General features: G+C 32.9%; 1 protein-coding gene across 4 annotated transcripts in view; it reads left to right on the forward strand.

Annotated features, from left to right (window-relative positions):
- The window catches only part of LOC114334622 (inositol polyphosphate-5-phosphatase A), a 176,266-nt gene that overhangs the window by 94,716 nt on the left and 54,202 nt on the right, over positions 1-27,348 (forward strand). For all 4 annotated transcript variants that reach the window (XM_028284701.2, XM_028284703.2, XM_028284704.2 and 1 more), the window contains exons 4-5: positions 16,802-17,059; positions 20,615-20,782. In XM_028284701.2, coding sequence (XP_028140502.1) covers positions 16,802-17,059; positions 20,615-20,782 — 426 coding nt within the window. The remainder of the gene's footprint in view (positions 1-16,801; positions 17,060-20,614; positions 20,783-27,348) is intronic.

Here is a 27,348-nt window from a genome sequence, read left to right on the forward strand (position 1 = left end):
AATTCGGATAGTCCGCTTATGGATAATTTTCAATGTATGTATAATACCACAAAACCGTTTCGAATACTGGAAGATGACTAAAAAACTATTTGTATTTGTACATACAGTGGAACCTCGATAAGTCGGATTAATCGGGACTGCAGCAGATCCGGGTTGTCGAAAATCCGGATTAGCCGGACAATATGGTAAAAATTAATAAAATATAGTATACTTACAGATAAACTCCATTATAATTGCAAAAAACATAAAATACATATGCACAGTACATCTAAATTACATACAGTTGTATACAGTACCTATTGTTCATTTCTGGGTAAAAAACTCAGTCAAACTGAAAAAATGCTTTGTCTGATGAAAATCGGTTCGGGTTAGCCGGACTTCCGGGTTATCAGAGGCCGACTTATCGGGGTTCTACTGTATTTGTAAATTCGTATTTTTGTGCAAATAAATGTTTTTGTAATTCTTTAATTCTACTTTTTTTTTCTGTATAGATCTATTAAAATATCTACTTATAAAAACTGTAATGTTATTAAGGCTGGTTTTTAAGGGTTGAAATATTATGATATTATATCCTAAAGTATAAAACAATCATTATTTAACCAATCAGAACCAAATTTTACCCATATTAAAGTTTACAATGTTTTTATATAATTTTTGACAATATGAGGTAGTTTACACCCCTAAAAATAATCAACGCCCTTAAGCAGTATATGGAATATGAAGTACAGGGTGAGATAGTCCTAATCCCAAATGTTTATGTAGATCGATGCAAGCCGAAATTGTTCTTCTAGGATAAGTAAATTTTTTATATATAGCTCCAACAAGGGTGGTTTTAAGGGATGAAATATTATGATAGTATATCTTAAAGCATAAAACAATCATTATGTAACTAATAAGAACCAAATGTTGACAATATTAAAGTTTAAAATGTTATTTTATAATTTTTTACAATTAGGGGTAGTTTTCACCCTTAAAAAACAAAAAGCGTACAACGGCTCAATATAGAAAATAGAGGTTTTCCCATTTTTTCAGCTTCATTTCCTCGACTAGTAATCCTTCTACGTTTTCTACCTCTCATCTCTCATCGATTTTCATGTTTATTTTTTTGAGTTATGTAACCCTGCTCATCTCTGTCGACCCTCGCTTTAATTTTATTGCAATTAACAGTCTGTTTGTTTACTAATAACATTAATTCTTTTCGGTCTATGGTATTTTATCATAAAGTGATTTTTTAACTCAAAGGAAGATAAGTGTAACTTGTTCTCAATCAAAACAACTTATTAGTATAGTATATAATTATTATTTTATTAGTCTATTATTAGAGCCATTTCCCAAAGCAATTAAACTTAATTAAACAAGCATCATCAATTTGGCTAGTTTTAAATAAAAACACGAATTCCGTCATAGATGTGTATTATTTAACAGAGCAGTAATTTTATGTAGAAAAGCCATCCAGCATTTAATTTTACTTTAAATTATCATAAATAAGGTATTAAAGAATCCCTGATATATTTACGAGGCTTGTTCAATTCTTTGGCCCAGAAAATTTTTTTAAGCAGATACATACAGGGTGTTTCATTAAGAATGTTCAATCTCTCAATTGTAGATTCTAGTCCTCAAAATATTAAGATTTAACACAAATCACTTAAATAAAACGTGGCTCCTTACTGAGTTACAGAGTGTTTTATTTAAAGATTTAAAAACTATTTTTGCTCATAGTCCAGAAAACCACTGCGCATCCGCTAGGAAAAATATTCTAATTCGGATTTTTTGCACAATCTTACTCAAAAATCTTACAATTTCATCCAGAACGGGTTGTCAGGCAGGGATGACTATCTCCACAACTATTCAATATATATATGGAGAGCATATTATGAGAAGAGCACTTGAAGGGTGGGAAAAAGGATTTCAGTAAATGGTCATAAAATAGACAACCTACGTTTCGCAGATGACACAGCCCTTCTTGCAAATAGTCAAGCAGAGCTGATTGATCTTATACGACTGGTTGAAAACGAAAGTCAAATATTTGGTCTGCAATTAAACATATCAAAGACAAAGATCATGATAGTGGATAGACTACATAACAATCATCCACATATAACCACAATTGATCGGTTTGAGGTTGTGAACTCATACTTATATCTGGGATCATTAATCACAAACACAGGGTCACTACAGGAGGAAATAAAACGTAGATGTGATCTAGCAAAAGTCGCCACAGCAAAAATGACCACAATATGGAAGGACTGTCAAATTTCAAGAGCGTTAAAGATGAGGTTGATCAACTGCTTAATATTCCCAATACTGACTTACGGATGTGAATCTTGGACCCTGAGAAATTCGGAAAGAAGAAAGATAGAATCAATGGGAAAATCCCAATAGTTAAGTCAAGAAATATAGACGCCACAGAAATGTTCTGTTGGAGACGAATGCTACGAATTCCTTGGACCGACCATAGAACAAATAATTCGATTTTAAGAGAGCTAAAAGTTAGCCAACGGCTCTCCAGTAAAGTCCATCTCCAACAATTAAAATACTTTGGACATGTTATGAGAGCCAACACAGAAAACATGGAAAGACTCATTATACAAGGAAAGGTGGAAGGCCGAAGATCACGAGGAAGATCCCCAACAAGATGGATCGATCAGATTACAGGAATATGCAAAAGACCTATGCATGAATTAAAAGAAATGACCAGAGACAGAGATCTTTGGAGACGGACAATACACGACATCACGTCGACCACTATACTCCCTCCGGGGGGTCAGGATTGAAGAGAGAGAGACTCAAAAAGGACCCCTTTTAACAAATTTGCATGTTGCCAGGACCAAAAGTTGGTCAAAAATTTTTTAAACGTTTTTTTTTGTATTTTTCCTAAAATTATTTTTTTGCATGGAACAAAATTTTTTTAGGTTTTTTGGATCATTCCAAACAGAAAAGGTCCTTAGTGTCTTTTCTCTAAAGTTGATAGTTTTTGACATATAAGCGATTAAAAATTGCGAAATCGGCCATTTTTAACCCTCAAAAACTATGTGAAAAACTGAAAATTTGAATGTTGCCAAGGTAGGTAGATATTCTTTAAATATCGATTGATGAAATCCCGAAGAGTTTTTTGCGATACAATATCAAAAACCGCTTTGTTTTTAATTGCCAATCAAGCGTGCGCGACACTATTTTCCACCGTTGCATGTGTATACAGTATGGTGTATGGTGCAAATGAAAGGAATAAATTCGTTATTTCGTAAACCGGTGACTTTAAGGAAAAATCCCAAAACAGGTCGGTTTTTATTGTTAAGTTATGATATTGTGGCATATATAGTATACTAGTGACGTCATCCATCTGGGCGTGATGACGTAATCGATGATTTTTTTAAATGAGAATACGGGTCGTGTGCTGGCTCATTTGAAAGGTTTTTTAATTCTCTATTCAGTAATATAAACATGTACATAATTATTTATACAGGGTGTCCAAAAATTTTTTATTAAATTAAATCATTTGGCAAATTGACAACAAAATTAAATTATTGGACACCCTGTATAAATAATTATGTAAATGTTTATATTACTGAATAGAGAATTGAAGAACCTTTCAAATGAGCTAGCACACGACCCCTATTCTCATTTAAAAAAATCATCGATTACGTCATCACGCCCAGATGGATGACGTCACTAGTATACTATATATGTCACAATATCATAACTTAAAAATAAAAATCGACCTGTTTCGGGATTTTTCGGTGGAAAATAGTGTCGCGCACGCTTGATTAGCAATTAAAAAACAAAAGAGTTTTGAATATTGTATTGCAAAAACTCTTCGGGATTTCATCAATCGATGTTTAAAGAATATCTACCTACCTTGGCAACATTCAAATTTTCAGTTAGTTTCACATAGTTCACATAGTTTTTGAGGGTTAAAAATGGCCGATTTTGCAATTTTTCAATTTTTAATCGCTTATATGTCAAAAACTATCAACTTTAGAGAAAAGTCACTATAGACCTTTTCTGTTTGGAATGATCCAAAAAACCTAAAAAAATTTTGTTCCATGCAAAAAAAAATTTTAGGAAAAAACAAAAAAAAAGTTTAAAAAATTATTGACCAACTTTTGGTCCTGGCAACATGCAAATTTGTTAAAAGGGGTCCTTTTTGAGTAAGATTGTGCAAAAAATTCGAATTAGAATATTTTTCGTAGCGGATGCGCAGTGGATTTCTGGACTATCAGTATTTTATAACTATTCGACGTATGCTTTTAGAATAGAATAGAATAGAAATATGCTTTATTGTCACTGAAAATTTTTACAATTTTATGGACAAAGCTTACATACAGTCATAAGAAAAACATAATATAAATAACAAATAACAACTACAATTTACTAAAATTAGATAAATCGTCAATAATGTACAGTATAAGATATAAAAGCCAAGACAAAAACAATTTATTGCAAAATATATATAAATTGCAAATTGAACATACAACAAATAAAATAAAATAGGTACAACATAAGGAACTGACAAGTTTATGCTACTGCGTATGGAACCCAATTTTCTTAGTTATTCATTAAGAAATTCTTCTATTGAATAATATGGTCTTTTGGATAGATAGGCTTTTGTCATTTTACGGAACTTAGGGAAAGATGTTGCAGATTTAAGTTGTAACGGAAGATGATTGTACAGTTTCTTTGCGGAATATAATATAGATTTCTTTACTAACTCAGTGGATGGAATCGGTAAATAAATATCAAAGATTGAATTTCTGGTGGAGTAAAGATGATTGGGCCTTGATGGAAAGACATGAAGGTGTTTACGAATTAAACAAACCGTTTCTAGAATATATAAAGATGGAAGTGTTAAAATTTCGTGATCTCTGAAGTAACTTCTGCAATGTGTAGATCTTCTGAGTTCAAACAAATATCTTATTGCTCTTTTTTGCAATCTAAAAATGACATCAAATTGAGCAGCTGTACTAGAACCCCAAAAAGGAAGACCATATCGAAGATGAGACTCGAACAACGAAAAATATGTTATTTTAGAAGATGCTAAATTGAGTTCCCTTGAAACAGATCGTATTGCATAGCAAGCTGAGGCGAGTTTCTTACTTAACGAATCGATATGAAGGGACCATTTGAGGTTGCTGTCTAAAAAAATACCAAGAAATTTTACAGAATCAACGGTACTGATCTGGCTGTTATTAAGAGGCAAAGGTTGAAGAGCTCCTTTATAGGATAATGCTACTGTTTTATTTACGTTAAAAGAGAGTAAATTAGAGTCAGACCAGGTCTTTATCGTCAGTAGATCCGAAGTTATAGTTTCATGAAGAGATGCAATAGTTGAGTTGCTCCAAGTGATACTGGTATCATCAGCAAAAAGAAAAATTTTCCCATTGATTTTTAAATTAGTGATGTCATTTATAAAGATAAGGAACAGTATAGGACCCAATACTGAACCTTGTGGTACTCCACATACGATGTTTTTGAGACTAGAATCAGTATCATTTGCTCTAACTAGTTGTTTCCGATTATTCAAGTAGGATTGGAACCAATTCAAAGAAATACCTCGAATTCCATAGAAATTTAGTTTTGTAATCAAGATGTCGTGATTTACACAATCAAAAGCTTTGGCATAGTCGCAGAAAACAGTGGCAGTATAAAGATTATTGTTCAGTGCTTGGTAAACCTCGTGTAGTACAGAAAACATGGCATCAGTGGTACATTTATTTGTTAAAAAGCCGAACTGATTTTGTGATAAAATGTTGTTATCAACGATAAAGGACATAAGTCGAGTTTTAATGAGTCTCTCAATAATTTTGGAGAGTACCGGTAGTAAGGCAATAGGTCTATAGTTGCAGGCATCAGATTTTTCGCCACCCTTATGAAGAGGAATAATAATGGCTGTCTTTAGGCACTCTGGAAATTTACCTTTTTCGAAGGAATCATTAATTAGTGAGAGGAGGATTTCCAACACATTTTCTGTGAGATTAGAGAAAATTTTTATAGATAGTCCATCAGTACTACAGGATGATTTGCTTTTGATACTATTGATTGTTTGGATCAGTTCAGAGTTATCGACTGGTCGTAAAAAGAATGAATTCGAGACCTGTCTTGAATTAGGAAGATAGGAAATGGGATCTTGTTGCGGCAAAATTGTTGATGTTATATTTTTACTCACATTAACGAAGTAGTCGTTTAGACTTTCAGGATTTGGAAGGGAAAATGATTGAGCTGTGTGAGTTTTATTTCGAAGATCGTTTATTATAGACCAAGTTTCTTTTGCAACACTTTTAGAGCTTCCCAGACGATTTTGATAATAGGCTTTTTTAGCTGACCTGACAAGTTTTAGATATGTTGTCCTGTACTTCATGATATATTCAGTGACAGCAACACTGGTAGTAAATTTCTTGATGTATAGTAGTGAACGCATATTCTTAGCTGATATGCGAATACCTTTCGTAACCCAAGGTTTCCGATGTTTTGGCTTAATACTTGACAGAAAGTGTAGGTACTATACACCTTATGAAATTATGTTAAATAAACGTTTCTGGCTATTACCACAGGCGTACGACAGGGGACAGTGAATGGTTGACCCTTCCCAAATTCTACGCCATTGACGGAATTGCCACTTTAGTGCGATTTTTCGATTCTCCAATACTCTCTATGTAAATGACATACTCTTCACTCGTAACGATAAAGTCATTAGTTTTCGAGATATTTGAAGTTAAACATGTAACACGGCACAGATATTTTGATTAATGTATTGTGCCGCTTAAATTTTAAACTTCAAATATCTCGAAACCTAATGATTGGTAATAGCCAGAAACGTTTATTTAACATAATTTCTTTTTGCCAAGTATGAAAAGGATACGTCGAATAGTTAATACTGAGCAAAAATAGTTTTTAAATTTTTAAATAAAACTCAGTAGTGAGCCATATTTTATTTAAATGATTTTGGCTAATTCTTAATGTTTTAAGTTCTAGAATCTACAACTCAGAGATTGAACATTCTTAATGAAACACCCTATATTAGACAAAGAAAAATTACTTTAAAGAACAAATTATGAAAAATAACACGTCTTCAAAAAATATGTGGAAAATAGTGAATAACTTTAATAGTGCAAATGTTCATACTCAAGGTATCAAAGAATTACTTACTGCAAAAAACCATACTATTACCGATCCAAATGATATTGCTGAGAAATTCAATGAATATTTTTCAAAAGTTGGAGAAACATATGCTCAGAAAATAATAAAACCCTCTTCTCAACCACCAAAGAGAAACGTTGCAATAAACTCCTTTTTTTTATCACCTGCGAATGAAAATTACGTTGCCCAGATTATAGCCTCCTTAAAATCGAACAAGGCACCAGGAATAGATGGTATTAAACCTGAAGTACTTAAAGAACTATCACAAGTAATAACTGGTCCCATTACCCATTTAATAAATAATGTATTTTCTACCGGAAAATGGCCCGACCAACTTAAGCAAACAGTGGTGATTCCCGTTTATAAGAAAGGCGATAAAAAGTTAACAAGAAATTACAGACCAATCTCACTAATCACTTCACTTTGCAAGATATTGGAAAAGACTATAAAATATCAACTAGTAATATACTTAGAAAAATATAATTTAATATCAAACAAACAATATGATTTTAGGGAGGGAGTATCCGCGGAGAATGCAATATCGTATCTATCAAACAAAATTTACAACCTAGTCAACAGCAGTACACCAACAGCCTGTGTATTCCTAGACCTAGCAAAGGCGTTTGATACGGTTAGTCACTCACAACTATTAGAAACATTGGCAGACATGGGTATAAGAGGAAACACCTTTAACTTAATGGAAAGCTACTTAGAAAATCGATATCAAAGAGTGCGGCTAGAAGGTAAATTGAGTAGTGCAAGAAACATAAGTTTTGGTATACCACAAGGAACTGTAGTAGGACCCATATTATTTATAATGTATATAAATAATATTCTTACTTGCCGTACTGAAGGTGATATATTAAGTTTTGCAGATGATACAGCAATTTTGTACTCTGCAGATACGTGGATGGAACTAAAGGGAAAAATGGAACATGACTTAGGAAGAATTATTGATATATTTAACCACAAACTTCTTACAGTAAATATGGATAAGACGGTTTATGTTCCATTTACAAGCTATAAGAGAGGTCTACCAGATTATAAATTTATAAACATACAAAAAAAATCTGAATATTAATGCAGTAAGTAATACAAAATACCTTGGAGTTCACATCGACTCATATCTACGATGGTATATACACATAAACCAAACGTGTAAAACATTGAGATGTCTGTTGTACAAATTTCGATATTTACGTAACATACTGGATATCCATCATCTAAAAGTTATTTACTATTCTTTGGTAGAATCGCGTCTACGTTATGGAATCCTTAGTTGGGGTGGAGTTGTAAATACACACCTAAACCAATTAGACATTATCCAGAGAAAAATATTAAAATTTATTTACAATAGACCTTCGAGATACTCTAGTAATGATCTATATAGCGAATCTCAAACGTTAGATACAAGACAATTATATATTCTTACCATAATTGCCAATCTATACAAAAATAAACATTTACTCACACCATTAGAGCATACCTATAATACAAGAACAAGAGCACAGTCCTGTGTTAGATTAAATATTGCAAAGAAAACAGTTGTGAAACGAAACTTTGAGTATTTACAAGGAAGAATCTACAATTTGATCCCTAAAATTTATAAAACATACCTAATCACTATAAATTCCCTGAAAATGATTAAGAAATTGTTTAGTAGGTATTTGAAACAAAATCACAGGCAAATGTTCAGCCACCTTTTTGAAACCAATTAATAAAGTTGGTAGTCTCAGATTAAATATATGCATCAATTGTTATAGGCACGAAATATCTCTCCCTTGTAGAAATTCTTTTTTATGTCAATTTTTTTAATAGAATTGCTAAATTAATAAAAATTGCTTAAAAAAATTCTTTAACTTAATATAATTGTTAGATTATGTAAAATTGTTTAATCGCTTAAATAAAAATTTAATGTAAGCTCAATATAAATGAACAATGTAAAAAAAAAATTTGGCCCATGCTCAACTTCATTGTTTTAATGGGCACTATTGTTTATTTACCTTGAACAAAGTATAGAACAATTAAATAAATGTAATATTAAATTAATTATTGTATTGTGATGTAAGTATAGTATTGTATTATTATTAATTGTATACCTACTTTCATGGAAAATAGACGTTATTATATATTTACAAATAGTCATAATAGAGGACAATGAATATAAGCAGGTATGGGCAGATCCCTACAGAGAACTCTTGGGAGGAGGAATACAGTGGAGAAGAAATGCATGAGGAAGAAGAAACGGTCGACAAAGAAGTGCACATTGAGGCAACTCGAGAGAAGTACACATTGAGAAGTACACATCTCAAAAGAGTCAATAATGGATGAACTCGAGGAAGTAATACCTACAGACATGGAGCTTATAAAATAGGGAGAAAGGGAGCTGAGAGAAAAATTATTGTCACTATTGAAAAATATATGGAAAGAAGAGAATATGCCAGCGGACTGGGATATAGGGCAGGTAATAATAGTACGTAAAAAGGGAGATCAACAAATTTGTGAAATTATAGAGGAATAACATTGCTAAGCACAACTTATAAAATATTGACTTCAATAACAAGATGAAGATTGTCCAAGATCACCAAGAAGAGAGTGGGACAGTACCAATGTCGATTCACAGAAGGAAGATCGAAAATAGATGCTATACACACAATAAAACAAATAATGGAAAAATCAAATGAATACAAACTAGAATTAGAAATGCTATTCATCGACTTCAAACAGGCATTTGATTCGATTAAGAGATAGTTATTAAGGTACCAAGAGTATTATAACGATAATAACGCTTGACGTCAATGGTGTATATACCGAGGGCCTTTGGCCCGAGGGATATACGTTGACCGAATGCGTTATTATCTATAACACCCGTGGTGCCTTCAACGTTTAATGTCCGACTAAAGTAGATATTCTTTATATGCAAAAAATTTGAATGAATTTTGAATTAATTAGTGTTCAAATAAGTACATTTACCAGCAATAGTCGTAACGTAATTGTGGTAACCATAGTTTTACTAAGGTTGTTATTTGTCAACTTGGCAGTATTTAACTAGTTATTTAAATATAATGTCATATTATTATTAAATAAATAAATATAATGTCATATTATTTAAATATAATGGCATTATATCATACTTAACTGACTACTTCGAAATATTGTCATCATTTGTCAAATAATATACCAGTCCAGTCGGACATTAAAACAATTAATGATAGCCCTGAAAAAATTAATAATCCCACATAATCTCAGAAAATTAATAAATATGACAATGAGAACTACCAAAATTAGCATAAAGACGGGACACCGATGACCGATTGTCAAAGAGGTGAGACAGATGAACTCACTATAAATAAAGGAGTGAAACAAGGAGATGCCTTATCCACAACAATGGGACTCAGATTAACACGTTGGCTGCCGTGAGACACAAATATTGTGTCTCATGTTGTTGTTGATAACAGCCGCCTGACACACCATCGTTGTCTCAAAAGCATAGAAACGGGAGACTCGTGGCCGTAGTGACCCACATGTTTTTAACATTATGGCAGCCAATGTGTTAAATTAAGAAAAGACAAAATATTAAGACAAGGGAAAACACCAATAAAAGGAAAACTCAAATATGGAATTCAGAGTTTGTAGATGCAGGGCATTTCAAACACCTGGGATTTGATAATATTACCGAATTACACTCGAGGTCTTTGTTTTGCCCTCGTGACAATTTAACATAATTTCTTTCTTCGGGTCGGAAAATTAAGACTGCCAAATTGTTACTCGGAATACAAATCGGTAATTTTAGAACTCTTGCGTAATTACAAGTGATAATTTCATAAAAAAAAAACAAAAGATGTAAATCTTAGAACACACTCAGTGATCAAAAGATCCAAAGTTGGTTTACCGACCAATCGTAACAAAATCAAACAAATGAAATAGAGAATGTGGAAAAATCCCTTTACGAATAACTCACACATCCACTATTTCGGGCTGGGAAAATATTATTAAAATTATTATTAAAATATCCCGAAATAGTGGATGTGTGAGTTATTCGTAAGGGGATTTTTCCACATTCTCATATTTCATTTGTTTGATAATTCCATTTTTCTTAAAATAAAAATTGATTTATTCTATAATATAACATACAGCTCACCGATCTTGACGTGGCCGATAATAAGCCCCTTCCTCAAATTGAGCGTTCACTAGAATGCTTGTTAGTCCAGAAAGCCACTGCGTATCCACTGATTCGGATTTTTTGCACAGTCTTACTCAAAAAGGACCCCTTTTAACAAATTTGCATGTTGCCAGGTCCAAAAGGGGGTCAAACATTTTATAAACGTTTTTTTTGTTTTTTTTTCTTAAAATATTTTTTTACATCTAACTAAAGTTTTTTTAGGTTTTTTGGATCATTCCAAACAGAAAAGGTCTGTAGTGATTTTTATCTAAAGTTGATAGTTTTTTACATAATAAGCGATTAAAAATCGGCCATTTTTAACCCTCAAAAACTATGTGAAAAACTGAAAATTTCAATGTTGCCAAGGTCCAGGAAGTAGTCCAAGTAATGAAACTTAAAATAGTACAAAACCTCGCAATTTTTACAGAATGGATCGATTTATTTGAAAATTTGAGAATAAGTAGTGAATAGTCCAAGGATCAAAATCTATATGAGGCCGAAAGGCGCTTTTACCATGGGGGTGGTTGCCACCCCATCTCGGGAGTGGAAATTTTTTATTATATTTTGACCACAAAAGTTGATAAACACATTCATTCTAAGCAAAAAATACTCTATACATTTTTTTGGTAAAATTAATAGTTTTCGATTTATTCGCTATCAAAAGTGTTAGATTTATATCGAAAAAATCAATGTTTTTAATCAGTTTTCTGCTAATAACACAAAAAGTTTTCGTTTCATCAAAACAACTTTAATCAACAAAAATGTACCTTTTAAAAAAGTAAACAAAACTGTTTTTTAATTTTCTTTAAGACCAATAGTAATCGAGCTATACTTTATTATATGTTAGCTCTTCTTTGTCAAATGCTAAATATTTTAGTTTCAAAGTCAAAAGACGGGATAACTTGTTCAAACTAATTTAAAGTATTTAAAATATCTATCTCTAGAAATAAAAAATAGTCTCTAGCTCAAACATTATGTGAATTATAATAAAAAGAATGTCACTCCCTATTTTTTTCAGCGAAAAAGTGATCGGAACCGTCCCCCTACTCACCACCCTAATTAAAATTAGTCATTGACTTTATTTGGACTTCTTTATTTATCTATTATACATAAAATTGTAGCTTATCTAATTCCCAAGAACTCGGTTTGCAAAAATTTTTTCTACGGCAAAAATTGATTAAGCGGTTGACAATTAAAACGTGTAATAACATGCAAAAAGGCTCTACCAACCATTTCAAAGTCACGTCTTTTTGCGACTGAGGATTTTAAAAGGATTTAATATTAATAGCCTTATATACCTTATAAAATCCTACAAAATTGTTTTTTTAACAAACTTTCCAGGATAAAAAATAAAAAAGTTACGGTTAAAAAATCAATATACTTAAAAAAAAAAGGAGAAATCCAATTGGAACCATAATAATGTAGGTTAGCGGTGTTTTTACTCATTGGCCTTATTCATTCTTCTTTATTTATGTATTATTAAGATATTCCAGAAGTTTCACTGGCTTAGAATTAGTTTTTTTTTTAAATGGAGTTAAAAGCGAATAGCAACTTTTTGTAGTTTGGCAAACAATGCCATTTTCTTCAAAATAGAAAGATTAGCATCAGAGATACGAAAAAATGTTTAAATATTAAATTGTGGGTTATTCAATTTCCAAGCACTCGGTTTAAAAAAAAATTCTACGGCAAAAATTTAGTGAATTGTAAATGAGTATAATATCGAAAAACATTGATTTTTTTGATATAAAACTAACACTTTCGATAGCGAATATATCGAAAACTATTAATTTTATCAAAAAAATGTATAGAACATTTTTTGCTTAAAATGAAAGTTTTTATTAACTTTTGGGGTCAAAATATAATAAAAATTTCCACCCCCGAGATAGGGTGGCAACCACCCCCATGGTAAAAGCGCCTCTCAGCATCATATAGATTTTGATACTTGGACTATCCACTACTTATCCTTAAATTTTCAAGCAAATCCATCCATTCTGTAAAAATTGCGAGGTGAAAAGCTTCGGTTCCTGGACTATAGGTAGATATTTAAACATCGATTGATGAATGTATGTAAATGTAATATGCGTAAATATATGTGCGGAAAAATATTCTGATTCAATCTTTTTTCACCATCTTGTTTGAAAAGGTTCCCTTTTAACTTTGCAAGTTGCCAGCATCAAAAAGCAGTCAAAAATTTTTTTAAAAGTTTTTTTGTTTTTTCCTAAAACTAATATTTTGCATCGGACAATTTTTTTTAGATTTTTTGGATCTTTCCAAATAGACAAGACCTTAAGTGACATTTTCTCTAAATGTGATAGTTTTCGAGATATAAGCGATTGATAATTTAAAAATTGCAAAATTGGCCATTTTAACCCTCAAAAACAATGTGAAAAACCGAAAATTCCAATGTTACCAAGGTACGTAGATATTCTATGAACATCGATTGATGAAATCCAGAAGAGCTTTTTGCAATACAATATCGAAAACCCCTTTGTTTTTTAATTGCTAATCAAGAGGGCGCGACACTATTTTCAACCGTTGCGCGTTGCAATCGGAAAACATTTTAAGTTTAAAAGGATAAAAAAAATTTTGACCCATTTTTGACCCTGGCTACATGTAAATTTGTTTATAGGGAACCTTTTCAAGCAAGATGGTGAAAAAAAATTGAATCAGAATATTTTTCCGCACATATATTTACGCATATTACATACAATGTTGTATACATGCAACGGTTGAAAATAAGTAAAATTTAATAAAAAAATTTTGTCCTGGTAAAAGGTATATTAGTTTAAAAAGCCCCTATAAGGCTACAAACATATAAACAAAACGTTTTCGCTCTGTAACAAGAGCATCATCAGTGTTACCTAAAATAAGTATAACCGTATTAATTAAACCAAATGTTAAAGTTAAAATGATGACCAAGGTAAACGCAAAGTATGGTTATACTTACAAGCACATGGTGAGCCTCCCAAAAATACATAGGTTAAAACCTTTTACAAATAGACTAAAAGTCTTATATAAATATAAACATCCTAAAATCCAAAGGATGGATAAAATTCCTATGGATGTGGCTTTAGGGCAACATATGACTCCCACAGGTGGTAAGTGGTTTAATTAATTAGGTCATTGTGTTATAAGAGGTGACAGGCAACTAATAGCAGATGAGATTTCAAAGCGAATCTGTCTGATGTCAGGACGACAATTGTCAATGAACTTATAGTTCAATGATATGTTGGTTACACTAGCCAATAAAATTTAAAGTTGTTAATTGTGCAAGCAGTGATAACAGCTAACATCAGTGTGTTGGAATTATAAAAATACAAGAGTTAGTGAGAATAAATTACCTAAGGTGTAAAGAAAGAGGGTGAATGTGAATACCCATAATTATCAATGAGGTGTACTTGAATTAATGAAGCAAAGATAGGCAAACCAAAATACAAGTAAGTTGTTGCGGTTGTGTTGAAAATAGATAATTATTATTTGTGATCCAACACAAATGATGGCTGATAAAACTGGCTGAAATAAAGGTGAGATAATAAATAGGGGTTATGATATCAAATACTAAGATATGTTGTAAGTGAAAAACTTGTTTATAAGTTAATATGATATAGATGGATTCATCAACACACATTTTAGAGACTGAAAAGGTTGTTTTAAAAGCTTAGTCCAAATTTCTTTATTCTGTCCTTTTATGTTCAATAACATCTAGGGCAAGGAAAATGAATGAAATTGAATAAAAGTATCTAAGCTATGTCTAAAGTGAGGTCATATGAAGAAAAGTGTTGAGTAAAATTGTTGCGTGTGTGGTAATAAAAATTATTAAATTGTGTTTATTTAATTAAATTAGAAGGTAAAAACAGAATAAAAGAAGAAAAACGGGTGGATAGATAAATGAGGTTGTTGAATAAAAAATAAATTTGATATCAGAATAAAAATTAATGATAAATATTGAGAGACTGTGAACTCCAGAGACCCGGCAACCAAACACACCAGATGATGAGAGCAAAGGTGGGTTGAATAGAATAACTTGATGTGTGAAACTTGATTGAATTATTGTAAAGTAATGTTGGATGAATGAGTTGAGATTATGAAATGGTTATGATTGGACACTAAACGAAGAACAGGTTGAAAAGATGATGTGAAGAGAATGATGAGAGATATTGACTAAATATAGGTGTGTAAGAGTTGTGACAAATGGGTGTCATGGTCGTTAAAAAAAGAATTATTTGGGAGAAAATTTGAAGAATTGAAGAAATCATAACCATTTCATAATCTCAACTCATTCATCCAACATTACTTTACAATAATTCAATCCAGTTTCACACATCAAGTTATTCTATTCAACCTACCTTTGCTCTCATCATCTGGTGTGTTTGGTTGCCGGGTCTCTGGAGTTCACAGTCTCTCAGTATTTATCATTAATTTTAATTATGATATCAAATTTATTTTTTATTCAACAATCTCATTTATCTATCCACCCGTTTTTCTTCTTTAATTCTGTTTTTACCTTCTAATTTATATCATATTAACTTATAAACAAGTTTTTCATTTACAACATATCTTAGTATTTGATATCACAACCCCTATTTATTATCTCACCTTTATTTCAGCCAGTTTTATCAGCCATCATTTGTGTTGGGTCACAAATAATAATTATCTGTTTTCAACACAACCGCAACAACTTACTTGTATTTTGGTTTGCCTATCTTTGCTTCATCAATTCAAGTACACCTCATTGATGATTATGGGTATTCACATTCACCCTCTTTCTTTACATCTCAGGTAATTTATTCTCACTAACTCTTGTATTTTTATAATTCCAACACACTGATGTTAGCTGTTATCATTGCTTGCACAATAAACAACTTTAAATTTTATTGGCTAGTGTAACCAACATTTCATAGAACTATAAGTTCATTGACAATTGTCGTCCTGACATCAGACAGATTCGCTTTGAAATCTTATCTGCTATTAGTTGCCTGTCACCTCTTACAACACAATGACCTAATTAATTAACCCACTTACCACCTGTGGGAGTCATATGTTGCCCTAAAGCCACATCCATAGGAATTTTATCCATCCTTTGGATTTTAGGATGTTTATATTTATAGAAGACTTTTAGTCTATTTGTAAAAGGTTTCAACCTTTGTATTTTTGGGTGGCTCACCATGTGCTTAAGTATAACCATACTTTGCTTTTACCTTGGTCATCATTTTAACTTTAACATTTTGCTTTAATTTATATGGTTATACTTATTTTAGGTAACTTAGGCTTTTTAAACTAATATATCTTTTACCAGCACAAATATTTTTTGCAGTCCGGCGCTTAGACTGTGCAAAAAATACGAATGACAATATTTTTCCTCGCGGATGCGCAGTGGCTTTCTGGACTATGTATATTTGATGCAGAAATGATAACCACCACCGACCACGTTACAGTAGGTGAGCTGTATTAACATAAGGAAAGAAGTTATTGCGGTGCAAACTTTTAAAAATGTCTTTGTTTCAGTGTAAATGGTCACGCAAAGGATTCATGCGGACGAGATGGTCGCTTAACAACACTGTCGTGGATATGGTGAATATCCACTTATTTCACGACGCCTCGAATTTTATAGCGATGGAATCGTCCCCGTCTGTTTATTGTAAAAACAGACGTAGGGCTTTAGAGCATACACTAGAAAGGTTTCATAATGACCAGTACGACAATGCTCCATACTTTTTATTCGGCGACTTTAATTTTAGGACTGATACAGACGGCGTTGTTAAAGTAAGTTTTTTTTTATATAAGGAGCCGTCCATTATTCATTCACGTGATGTTTTTTGGCATTTTTAACCCCCCCCCCCGGTTGCTTACATGGTGAGGTTTAAGACTAGTCTCTCGTTCGACATCACTACTCACCTGGGAGTGGGGTCGGAGATAACTTTGAAATCTTTAATAGAAACCCCCATCTTATATTGCAGATCTTATTCTACAAAACATTCTTAAATAACTTTATTCTGCACCATAAAAATTAGTTTTGCAAACTTCGAATCTGTATTGGGTTTCCTGCGATTACAGCGCCATCTATCGCGAATCGAACAAAGAAAATTAGGATAAAACTTGTTTACTTTTTCACGTATGATCCTAATCTCCAATGAAACATGTGGTTTTCCATTTAAGATTTCAAAGTTGTTTCCCTCTCCATTCCCACAGAGAGTGCGAGGTCGTGTTTGATGCCATTCGATAGATTTTTAAAAACTATTAAGAGCCTACAATAGCGCGTCATTAGGTCTGTAGGGCGGCCTAGAAAAAGGTGGAAAGATGCAGTCAAAGAAGATCTAGAGAAAATGGAAGTGCGACAATGGGAATTAGTGGCACAGGACCGACAAACATGGAAGGCAATAGTAAACGCGGCAAAGACTCACGAAGAGTTGTAGCGCCATTGATGATGATGATGAATAGCGCGTCATCAATATAACTTGGGGAGATAGTATCATACCCTTTGTCGAAAGTTCTGCGAAACTTTGGCAACAGTGGCAATATTTGACATTACCTAAGATCAGTATTATGACAATATACTCATAGGCGAGCTAAATGGAAGTAATAGAAAACAATTAGTAAATAAATATGTATAAAAATAAACCAAAATAGGTGAAAATTTTATTAAACGCGTTGTATTTTGGTTTTTTTATTTATATTTAAAATTTAAATTTTAAACTATTGATGATATTTCTAGAATAAAAAATCCTCCTAAAACTTTACATACTCGCATTATAATTCGAAATATTTTTACGCAAAATATACTTACCTATAAGTAAAATTCACAATTAACAATCATCTATTTTTTCAAATAGTCAACAACTTAGTTCTATTACACAAAAATATAATAAATTAATTATAAATAAACACTACTTCTATATGGATCAACATTAACGAATTCTTAAAATAATACTACTGCACTGAACAGATATCGATACAGATAACAGACAGATAAGAGAATCGTGCTATTACACTTAGAAATCTGACGCAGGTTTGTCAAAATGACTTGTTAGAAATAAAAATTTTAGTAGTTCCACACAATCTAGGCATGGGATAAAAAAGTTTATTTGAAGAAAGTGAATTTTTTGTTCTTAATGGCGGAACAGGCTCGTTTTTTTAATATTGTATTTAATTATAGAGTAATTTCCGCATAATAACATATTTCTCAAATTGGGCTCTGTACCGCCATTCTTTACTATACCTATTACGAATATGTGTGCCAAATATCTCGACACAATATTCAAAATTAGAGCCGCAATCTTGGAACGCGTTTTCCGTTTTCATGACGCGCTACTGTAGCCTCTTAAATACATGTTTCTTAGTTTTTTATTTGGAAGTGTATTTCTCGAGATTACACCGTTTCTATAATTTATCTAGGATATGTCTAAATACTTTTTTCCCATTAGAGCGCCATCTATTAACAATTATTCTAAAAAATGTCTTGAATAAATGTTTTTTCTAAGAAGGGTTTCTATTTAAGATTTTGAAGTTACCCCCACCCCACCTCCCGGTGGAGTGGTGCTGGGAGTCATTCGATACGTTTTTGAAAAATATTGAACACGTATTTTTCAATTTTGCAATTCGATGTTCATTTCGCGAAATATTCGACCGTGCCGCTACTTTTGACACACCCTATATAAACTCCTGGACAAAATTAACGCACCAATTTAGTTAATCTAAATATTTACAATATGAACACAAAATATAACTAAGTTACATTGAAATAATAATAAACACCTACAAATAAGTCCAACATGACTTTATCATGACCTTAATTTGCCGTATTGTTTCTTTAAAAATTTGTTTTTGCCGGAAAGGCGTAAATAAGCTAGCATAACTCCAAATTGCAAAAAGAAAAAAATCAGTAAAGTAAGGCAATAAAATGCATCTGGGTCAACACTAATACCGTGTAGGCCCTCCTCTACTTCTTATGACTACATTTATACGTCGAGGCATGCTTGATATCAAACGTTCAACAAAAGCTTGCGGAATATTCTCCCATTCTTCAATAACGGCCTCAATGAATTGGTTGTGATTGTCAATAGAGGATCTACGACTTCGAATCTTTTTTTTTTGAGATAGTCCCATAAATGCTCTATAGGATTCATATCCGGACTGTTAGGTGGCTACTCAATGGAATATCAACATCATTTACGTAGCCAATAACCTGTCGAGCCACATGAGGACGAGCGTTGTCTTGCATGAATAAAAAATTAGGTCCAAGAAACGGAGCAAATGGCATTACATGTTCGACAATAATGTTGTCTAAGTAATAATGGGCATTCATAGACCTCGTACGAACCTCGGCGACCAACTCCGTACGAGTTTCAAAACAAATTCCCCCCAAAATATTTTAGAGCCACCACCAAAAGGTACTTTAGGAGAGATATTGCATCTGGCAAACTTTCTCCTCGCCTTCGCCAGACACGCTCACGACCGTCTGGAGCTTTAGGCTTACTCTAGTCTCATCGGAGAAAAGAACTCGTTTTCAATCATCGATGGTTCAATTTTGATGCAATCTTGCAAAATTCAATCTCTGAACCCTGTGTTCTCTGGTAAGCAAGGGTTTTTTGGCCGGTTTCCTGTTGCTAAATTCTGCTTCATGCAAACGTCTTCTAACTGTTCGAGAGGATATCGCGACATTTCGAACATCTGCTAGTTCATTGTTTAGCAAATTGCTGGTGACTCTCCTATCTCTGAGAGCACGTTGTCTCAAAAAACGATCATCAATTTGATTAGTGCAAAGTTTTCGCCCTTGCCCTGGTCTTCGATGGTACGGCCCTGTTTCATTATATCGCGTCACTTTGCGACTGATGCTGGAATGATGTCTTCCTAACAAACCTGCAACGTATCGCATTGAATATACTTCATCTAGGAGAGTCGATGCTCGCACTGCCTCCTCCATTGACAAATTTCTTTGGCGGTTCATTTTTTTATTTGATTTTTATGCAAATGAACTTCCAAACATGCATGTGATGAAAAATATCGCAATAAAAAGCTTGTTTCTCACAAGCACTTTGCTTTAATCGGCACTTTTTATGAAAAGTTTTACTCACTTTTACTCTAAAACGAAGTTTAATACAAATTATTGTTAAAACAACACTATTATTAGCTTACATAACAACTGTCACTGTCAAACAAGGTCCATAGGCAACTTGTCGTACAGTAAATTATCAACAAATAAAAAGTATTGAGAAAAATATGAGTGGTGCGTTAATTTTGTCCAGGAGTTTATTTATATAGCGTTAATTTATTTCTTATTTTACAATGCAGCTGTTTAATGTTCCATATTAATGTTTTCAGAAACTGACTGATGGGCTAAAAACTACGAGAGTCCAAAACAACAAAAATAATGAATTTACAAAATTGCAGTTTACTACCGAAGATAGTAAGTTGATATTGACCGTTGGAAAAAAGGAATTTAACCATTCGGATCACCAAACTGTGTTCCAAAACCCTACTTCAGAATGGGTAAGTTGAAAAATAAGTACGAATTCGCTATAACATTTATACAGGATATCCAGAAACTCTCTTGAGAAACGAAGACCGGAGGTTCCTGAGATAATTTTAGGATAATTTAACCCAATTCTTCTAGTCCGAAAAAGCTTCCTAATGGAGCTAGAGCTCTTTGAAGATGGCGCCTGCTAATTAGTTTTTTCAAATACCTCCAGAACGCTTCTATGTAGAAAAACGAAAACTGGTACGCCTATTTATCTTCCAGATATAAATCGATTCCATCAATTGCAAATTTCCAGTACCGGTCTGCGTCCATTTTGGATAGGTCAACGGTTATTTTGTCGCATAACTTTTTTGTCTTTAGCTTTTAAGCATTTTCACACTGGATTATGAAATTGTAAGGTATTCTAGTACTAAAATGTACTTGTTTTAAGTCGTTAGGATGCACCGTTTTCTAGAAATACCGATTTCAAAAAAACGGTGTATTTTACCTACTTAAAAAGCAAGTGTAACTGTCAGTACTAGAATACCTCATAATTTAATAATTTAGTGTCAAAAATGCCTAAAAATGAAAGACAAAAAAGTTATGCAATAAAATAACCGTTGACCCACCCAAAACGTACCCATATGACCGGTACTAGAAATTCGCAATGGGTGAAATAATCGATTTATCTCTGGAAGATAAATAAACGTACCTTGCTCTGCCCAAAACGGAGGCCTATGACCGATACGAGAAATTCGCAATTGATGGAATCGATTTATTTCTGGATGATAAATAGGCGTACCAGTTCTCGTTTTTCTATATAGAAGCACTCTGCAGGTATTTAAAAAAATCTTATTACAAGGCGCCATCTTCAAAGAGCTCTAGCTCCCTAAGGAAGCATTTTCAGACTAGGTGAATTGGGTTAAATTGTCTTAAAATTATCTTAGGAATCTCCGGTCTTCGTTTGCCACGAGAGTTTCTGGACACCCTGTATAAATCAGGCAATGCATAATAGTCATATACATGGTGTTAGTTAATAAGTGCGACAAACGTCAGGCGGAATTTTCTGCATGAAAAAATAATGACAGTTTGCTTTATAAGCGTATGTCCGCAAATGCTTCGTCTCCGAGATACGGGGTGTTGATATTGTTCTTATAAAGTGACGATTTGTTTATTGCTCTGAAACGGGTTGCTATATTATGCAAACAAAATTTAGTGCGTTTTAAGAGGTAGCTATTGCGCTTGTTCTCACATACAATTAAGAATTTTATGTTCATCATTGGCGTGCGAATTTTTTTAAAGGAAAAATAGTACGCCACTGAGATATTTCAAATTAAAAAGTATTTTTGAATTCCTCATTTAATGTGTGACAAAAAATCTCTCTTGCCTATTTTTTATATCAGGTGCCGTTTTTATGTAAAAACATAAAACATCTTAACGCATATACCGTAGTATCCAAAAATTTATTAATTTAAGTTTTGCGGTTCAGAAAATACGAAAATATGTTGGAACGGATGAGAGATTAAATGCGCACTGTATATTTGTTCGAGATCTGATTTTATTTATATCTATTTTAATCTTCTTAGTATCTTTTCTACTGGTTTACAAATAATAGATATAATTGTGGTGTAGTTATCTACGGTACGATAGATAGATGAGTGACACGTGTATATAGTAGGAATATCCTTTCATTATGAAATATAATGAATATTCAATTCATTTTCAAATTGTAGTAGATATTTTCACTTTGGCTCACTACTAAAATTTATAATACACAAATTTTTAATTTGGTTTTCTAATCATGCAGAATAGATAAAGTAACGAAACTTGTTGAAAAACTGTGAAGGGAGAAAACAAACAAAATCTATATTTCTTTTTGTGCAAGCCTTTCCAATATCCGCGTTCCATGTTCTTGCTGACCTGCCTCTTCGTCGTTTGTTGTCAGATGCCGCTTTCCATACCCTCTTTACAGTTCTACCTTCACGCATTCTCGCCATATGCCCGAACCACGATAACTGTTTCGTTTCAAGTCTGTCTAAGGTCCTTCCAATACCGTATCTTTCACGTATGTCTTCATTTCTGGTCGTATAGATCACGTCTGGTCACCTCGGATACCGCACGTAAATATCGCATTTCGCATGCTTGAATTTTACTACGGATGTTGTCGTTCACTGTCCACGTTTCACTACCGTAGAGTAGAGTATACTACGGTACAAAATTCAAGTCTCTGTAAAAAACATTCAGTGACATTTATCACAATTAATGTTTTAAAACTTGTCAAAGTGAACAGCATGAGCAGGTTTAACAAATAGGTATTCAGACGAAAATATCAGTAAAATATTAGTTAAAATTATTTATAAATACTTTATTCATGAAATAATCTTACCGAATTATACACGAGCTCATTAATTCAGTTCATTTTCTTAAATGTGACAGTTGTCAAAACTAGAAAACTCGTTGTTCGTTGTCGTTAAACAGAAACAAAATATGTATGTACTTTAATTTATTCTCAACATTAATATCACAAGAGAGTGAGAATAAATTGAAAATAATGACAGTTTTTCGAAAACTTGTTGCCTGGCAATAGACACGGGAGTCCGCAGGGCGCAAGTGACAGAGTAACGCTTAGTTACATATACATAGTTTCTTCTTCTTCTTCTTCTTCTTCCTCTTTATAAGCAATTCTGCTTGTTCATTAACGGATTGATACTGTTATGGAAGGTTGTCACTCCATCTTTTGCGCGGTCGGCCGATACTTCTTCTACCGATTGGTGATTTATCTCTTGCTATTTTGACCACACGTGTCTCCCCTATTCTGGCCATTCTCTTTTTCTATTTAGTGTCCATTCGTTTATACACTGTACGTTACATTGTCTTTTGGTATCTTCACTCCTCTTTCGATCTCGCAGTGTATTTCCTGTAATTGTCTTTGTGTTGTGGCTGTATCGGGTCTTGTTTCTGATGTATATGTCATTGGTCTTACATTAGCTTTATAAATTCTTGACTTCATCTCAGTGTTAATATGGTGGTTTCGCCATATAATGTTATTAAGGCATCCTGACTTACTATATAGGGTGAGGCAGATAACTGGCCTATTAGAAATATTTAGAGCACTAAACGCAACATAATCATGAAAATTGGAATGAAGGGGTTTTGAAGGGTGATCTATTTAATGAAAATATTTTCATCAATTTGCCACTTCCGGTTATACCAGAAGTTGCTTAAAACTTCGTTTTTTTAAATGGGACACCCTGTATATTTTTACATTTTTAGATTCTACTCGATGTCTTCTTTCTTAAAATGTGCGGTTTTGTAATGTTATACAGGGTAGTTTAAAAGCTAATTACGTTTTTTTATTAATTTCGTAGCAACTTTCACACCTTGTAGAATTGTAGTAGTTGGATATCAAAAACTCGTATTTATATTAATATGATTTTTAATATAGTCTACTATTATCAAAAACTATTGGTATAGCTAAATGTTAAATTTTAGTATACAGGGTTAATCGAAACTCGGAATGAGGATTTTCTGAATTTTCTTAAATGGAACACCCTATATTTTAGTATTGCAATAAAAAGACATTTTATGGTACTTTTTTATTCCTTAAGCATTCCCTATACCTAAATGCTTTAATTTGTGCTTAATTGTTAATCGCGCCAAGAATGTTAACTACGTAGGTATTTTGATAGCTCAACCATTATTGGCAATTTTAAAGACCAGTCTTGATTAATATGCATTTATTTCCGAAAAATTATTTGTGATTGAATATTTTCACGGCCAACCTAATAAAATTTCACGTATTTTTTGTTGAAATTAATGTTTGGCTTGAATCACCAATAACTCACAAATTAAAGCAGTTAGGTATAGGGAATGCTTAAGAAATAAAAAAGTAGCATAAAATATCATTTCATTACAATAATAAAATAAAGGGTGTTCCATTTAAGAAAACTCAGAAAATACTCTTTTTGAGTTTCGATCAACCCTGTATAGTACAATTCAACATTTAGCTATACTAACAATTTTTAACAATAGTAGACTTTATTAAAAATCATTTGAACATAAATAGAGTTTTTGATGTCAAACTACTACAATTCTACAGGGTGTGAATATTGCTAGGAAATTAAGAAAAAAAACGTAATTATCTTTTAAACTACCCTGTATACAATTACAAAACCTCATATTTTAAGAAAGAAGACATCCAGGAGAATCAAAAAATGCAAAAATATACAGGATGTTCCATTTAAAAAAACGAAGTTATAAGCCACTTCCGGTATAACCGGAAGTAGCAAATCGATGAAAATATTTTCATTGAAGAGATCACTCTTCAAAACCCCTTCATTCCAATTTTCATGATTCTGTTTCCTTTAGTTCTCGAGATATTTCTAATAGGACTTTTATCTGCCTCACCCTGTATACATATAGCCCGGGAGGTAGTGTCAAATTTGACCGCAGCATTTTAGCATGGCTGTTTTCTTTTTATTTAGTTAGGTGTTCCAAAGCTTATTAACAAATGATGTGTCAGCTGGCCCAAAACCGGGGATTTTAGGCAAGAAAAGATAAAATGTGAAACTTTATGGAAAAACGCTACAAATTATATGTCAAATATTTATCTCCGTGACTTACGTGTATAATGACCTGGCATACCTAGCTATTGGCTTTCACCTAGGCAACCCGAGTTCAATTCCTGGTCGTGAAATTTTTTTTTGTTTTTAAAATTGACATTTTGATTTGAAAAATAATTATTTTTGGTTAATACCACGTTTTTATTATTTATACGACACAATGTAAAAAAGTCTGTAAGGCTTTTTTAGAATCGTAAACTATGCATTTGATCATATTATGATTGACCTCCTTAATAAGCAAAGTTGTTGTACATGAGACCCTGAAGCTTCCGAAGTTAGTACGACAAATCTAAGTTAAAAGGTTAAAAGGGAGGTTGCCCCCCCCCCGACATTCTTTTTTTGGACATATTGTTTTTTAGTAATTGTATATGATATAGAACCAATAGATACATACAACCCTAATTTTTCACTTTTCTATCACTTCATATAAAATTAAGAAAAAACAGTTTGTCCAAAAAAATAAAAAAGATGTCCACCCCCTTTTTACTTAGATTGGTCGTACTAACTCAGGAAGCTTCAGGAGTTCATGTACAACAACTTTGCTTATTAAGGAGGTCAATCATAATATGATCAAATGCATAGTTTACGATTCTATAAAAGACATACAGACTTTTTTATATTGTGTCGTATAAATAATAAAAACGTGGTATTATCAAAAAATAATTATTTTTCAAATCAAAATGTCAATTTTAAAAACAAAAAATATTTTCATGGCCAGGAATTGAACCCGAGTCGCCTGGGTGACATCCAGTAGCTAGTTATTCTAGGCCAGCGTTTCCCAACCGGTGGATCGCGACCCACTCGTGGGTTGCAGGATATCAGATGGGTCGCGGCGTGGCTCTTACAGTAGGTAGATAAGTAGCGACCAGAATCGGTTTTTTCCCAGGCGCCAGCCCGATCGGTTTTCTCCCACTCGCTCTCTTACTGGTACCCAAACACTCGGTCCTTGTTCTCAGTCTGACTCTGGACTCTGGTATTTGTCCGAGTAATATCATACGACAGTGGCTTGATACTCTTTCTGACCTTGTTTTCGTTTAAAAGTAGTGTTTAACTATTTAACGATGGAAAATTGGCTGAAAAGTGGTTCTTGTGTTAAGAGAAAACTGCAATCTACTGGCGAAGGTGAGCTTAATGTTCCATCTACTAGCAATGACGCTAAAGTTCCTCAAGTATTTTCAAATGTTAAGAAAGGGAAGAAAATGTTACGAAAATATTGTCCTGAATACCTTCAATATGGATTCACGTTCATAGGTACGGAAGAAGAACCTATACCCTAATGTACTTCTTTGTTTCGAAACCTTGGCTAACGAAAGTATGAAGCCTTCAAAACCTAATTTCAACCACATTTCAACGAAACATCCAGAAACCTTAAATAAGCCTTTGATGTTTTGTCAAAAAAATGACTTCGACTCGGTCGAATATGGAGAATGTGGCGGCGGGGCGAGGTAATAAACAAATTTACCATGGCCTCTTACTAGCTGTCTTTGGTAAAAGCAAAATATAGCGCTCGGGCTAACGTTATTTTGCTCGGGGTAGAAAAATTTCTGTCACTTCTGTTTGACGAAAAAGCAGGTGAACAGATATGTAAAATACCCCTATCCAACACTACAGTGAAACATAGAATCGACTGAATGTCTGTTAACGTAAAGGAGAGTTTAATATCTGCTATGAAAGAAACTGATTTTTATTCTTTACAATTAGACGAAAGTACAGATATTGCTGACAAAGTTAAATTGTTATGCTTAGTAAGGTTTCATTTCAATGGGTGAGTTGAAGAAGAAATGTTATTTTGCCACACACTTAACACCACTATAACTGGCCAAAACATTTTGGATTTCTTGTATAGTTTTATTCGTGAAAATGGAACTAATTGGTCCAAATGTGTCGGGCTTACAACCGATGGAGGTGAGGGATGGGTCGCGAATATTAAACAACATCAGAAGGTGGGTCGCCGGACATAAAAGGTTGAGAACCAC

This window comes from Diabrotica virgifera, chromosome 2, assembly GCF_917563875.1.
Source record: "Diabrotica virgifera virgifera chromosome 2, PGI_DIABVI_V3a".
Lineage (NCBI taxonomy): Eukaryota > Metazoa > Arthropoda > Insecta > Coleoptera > Chrysomelidae > Diabrotica > Diabrotica virgifera.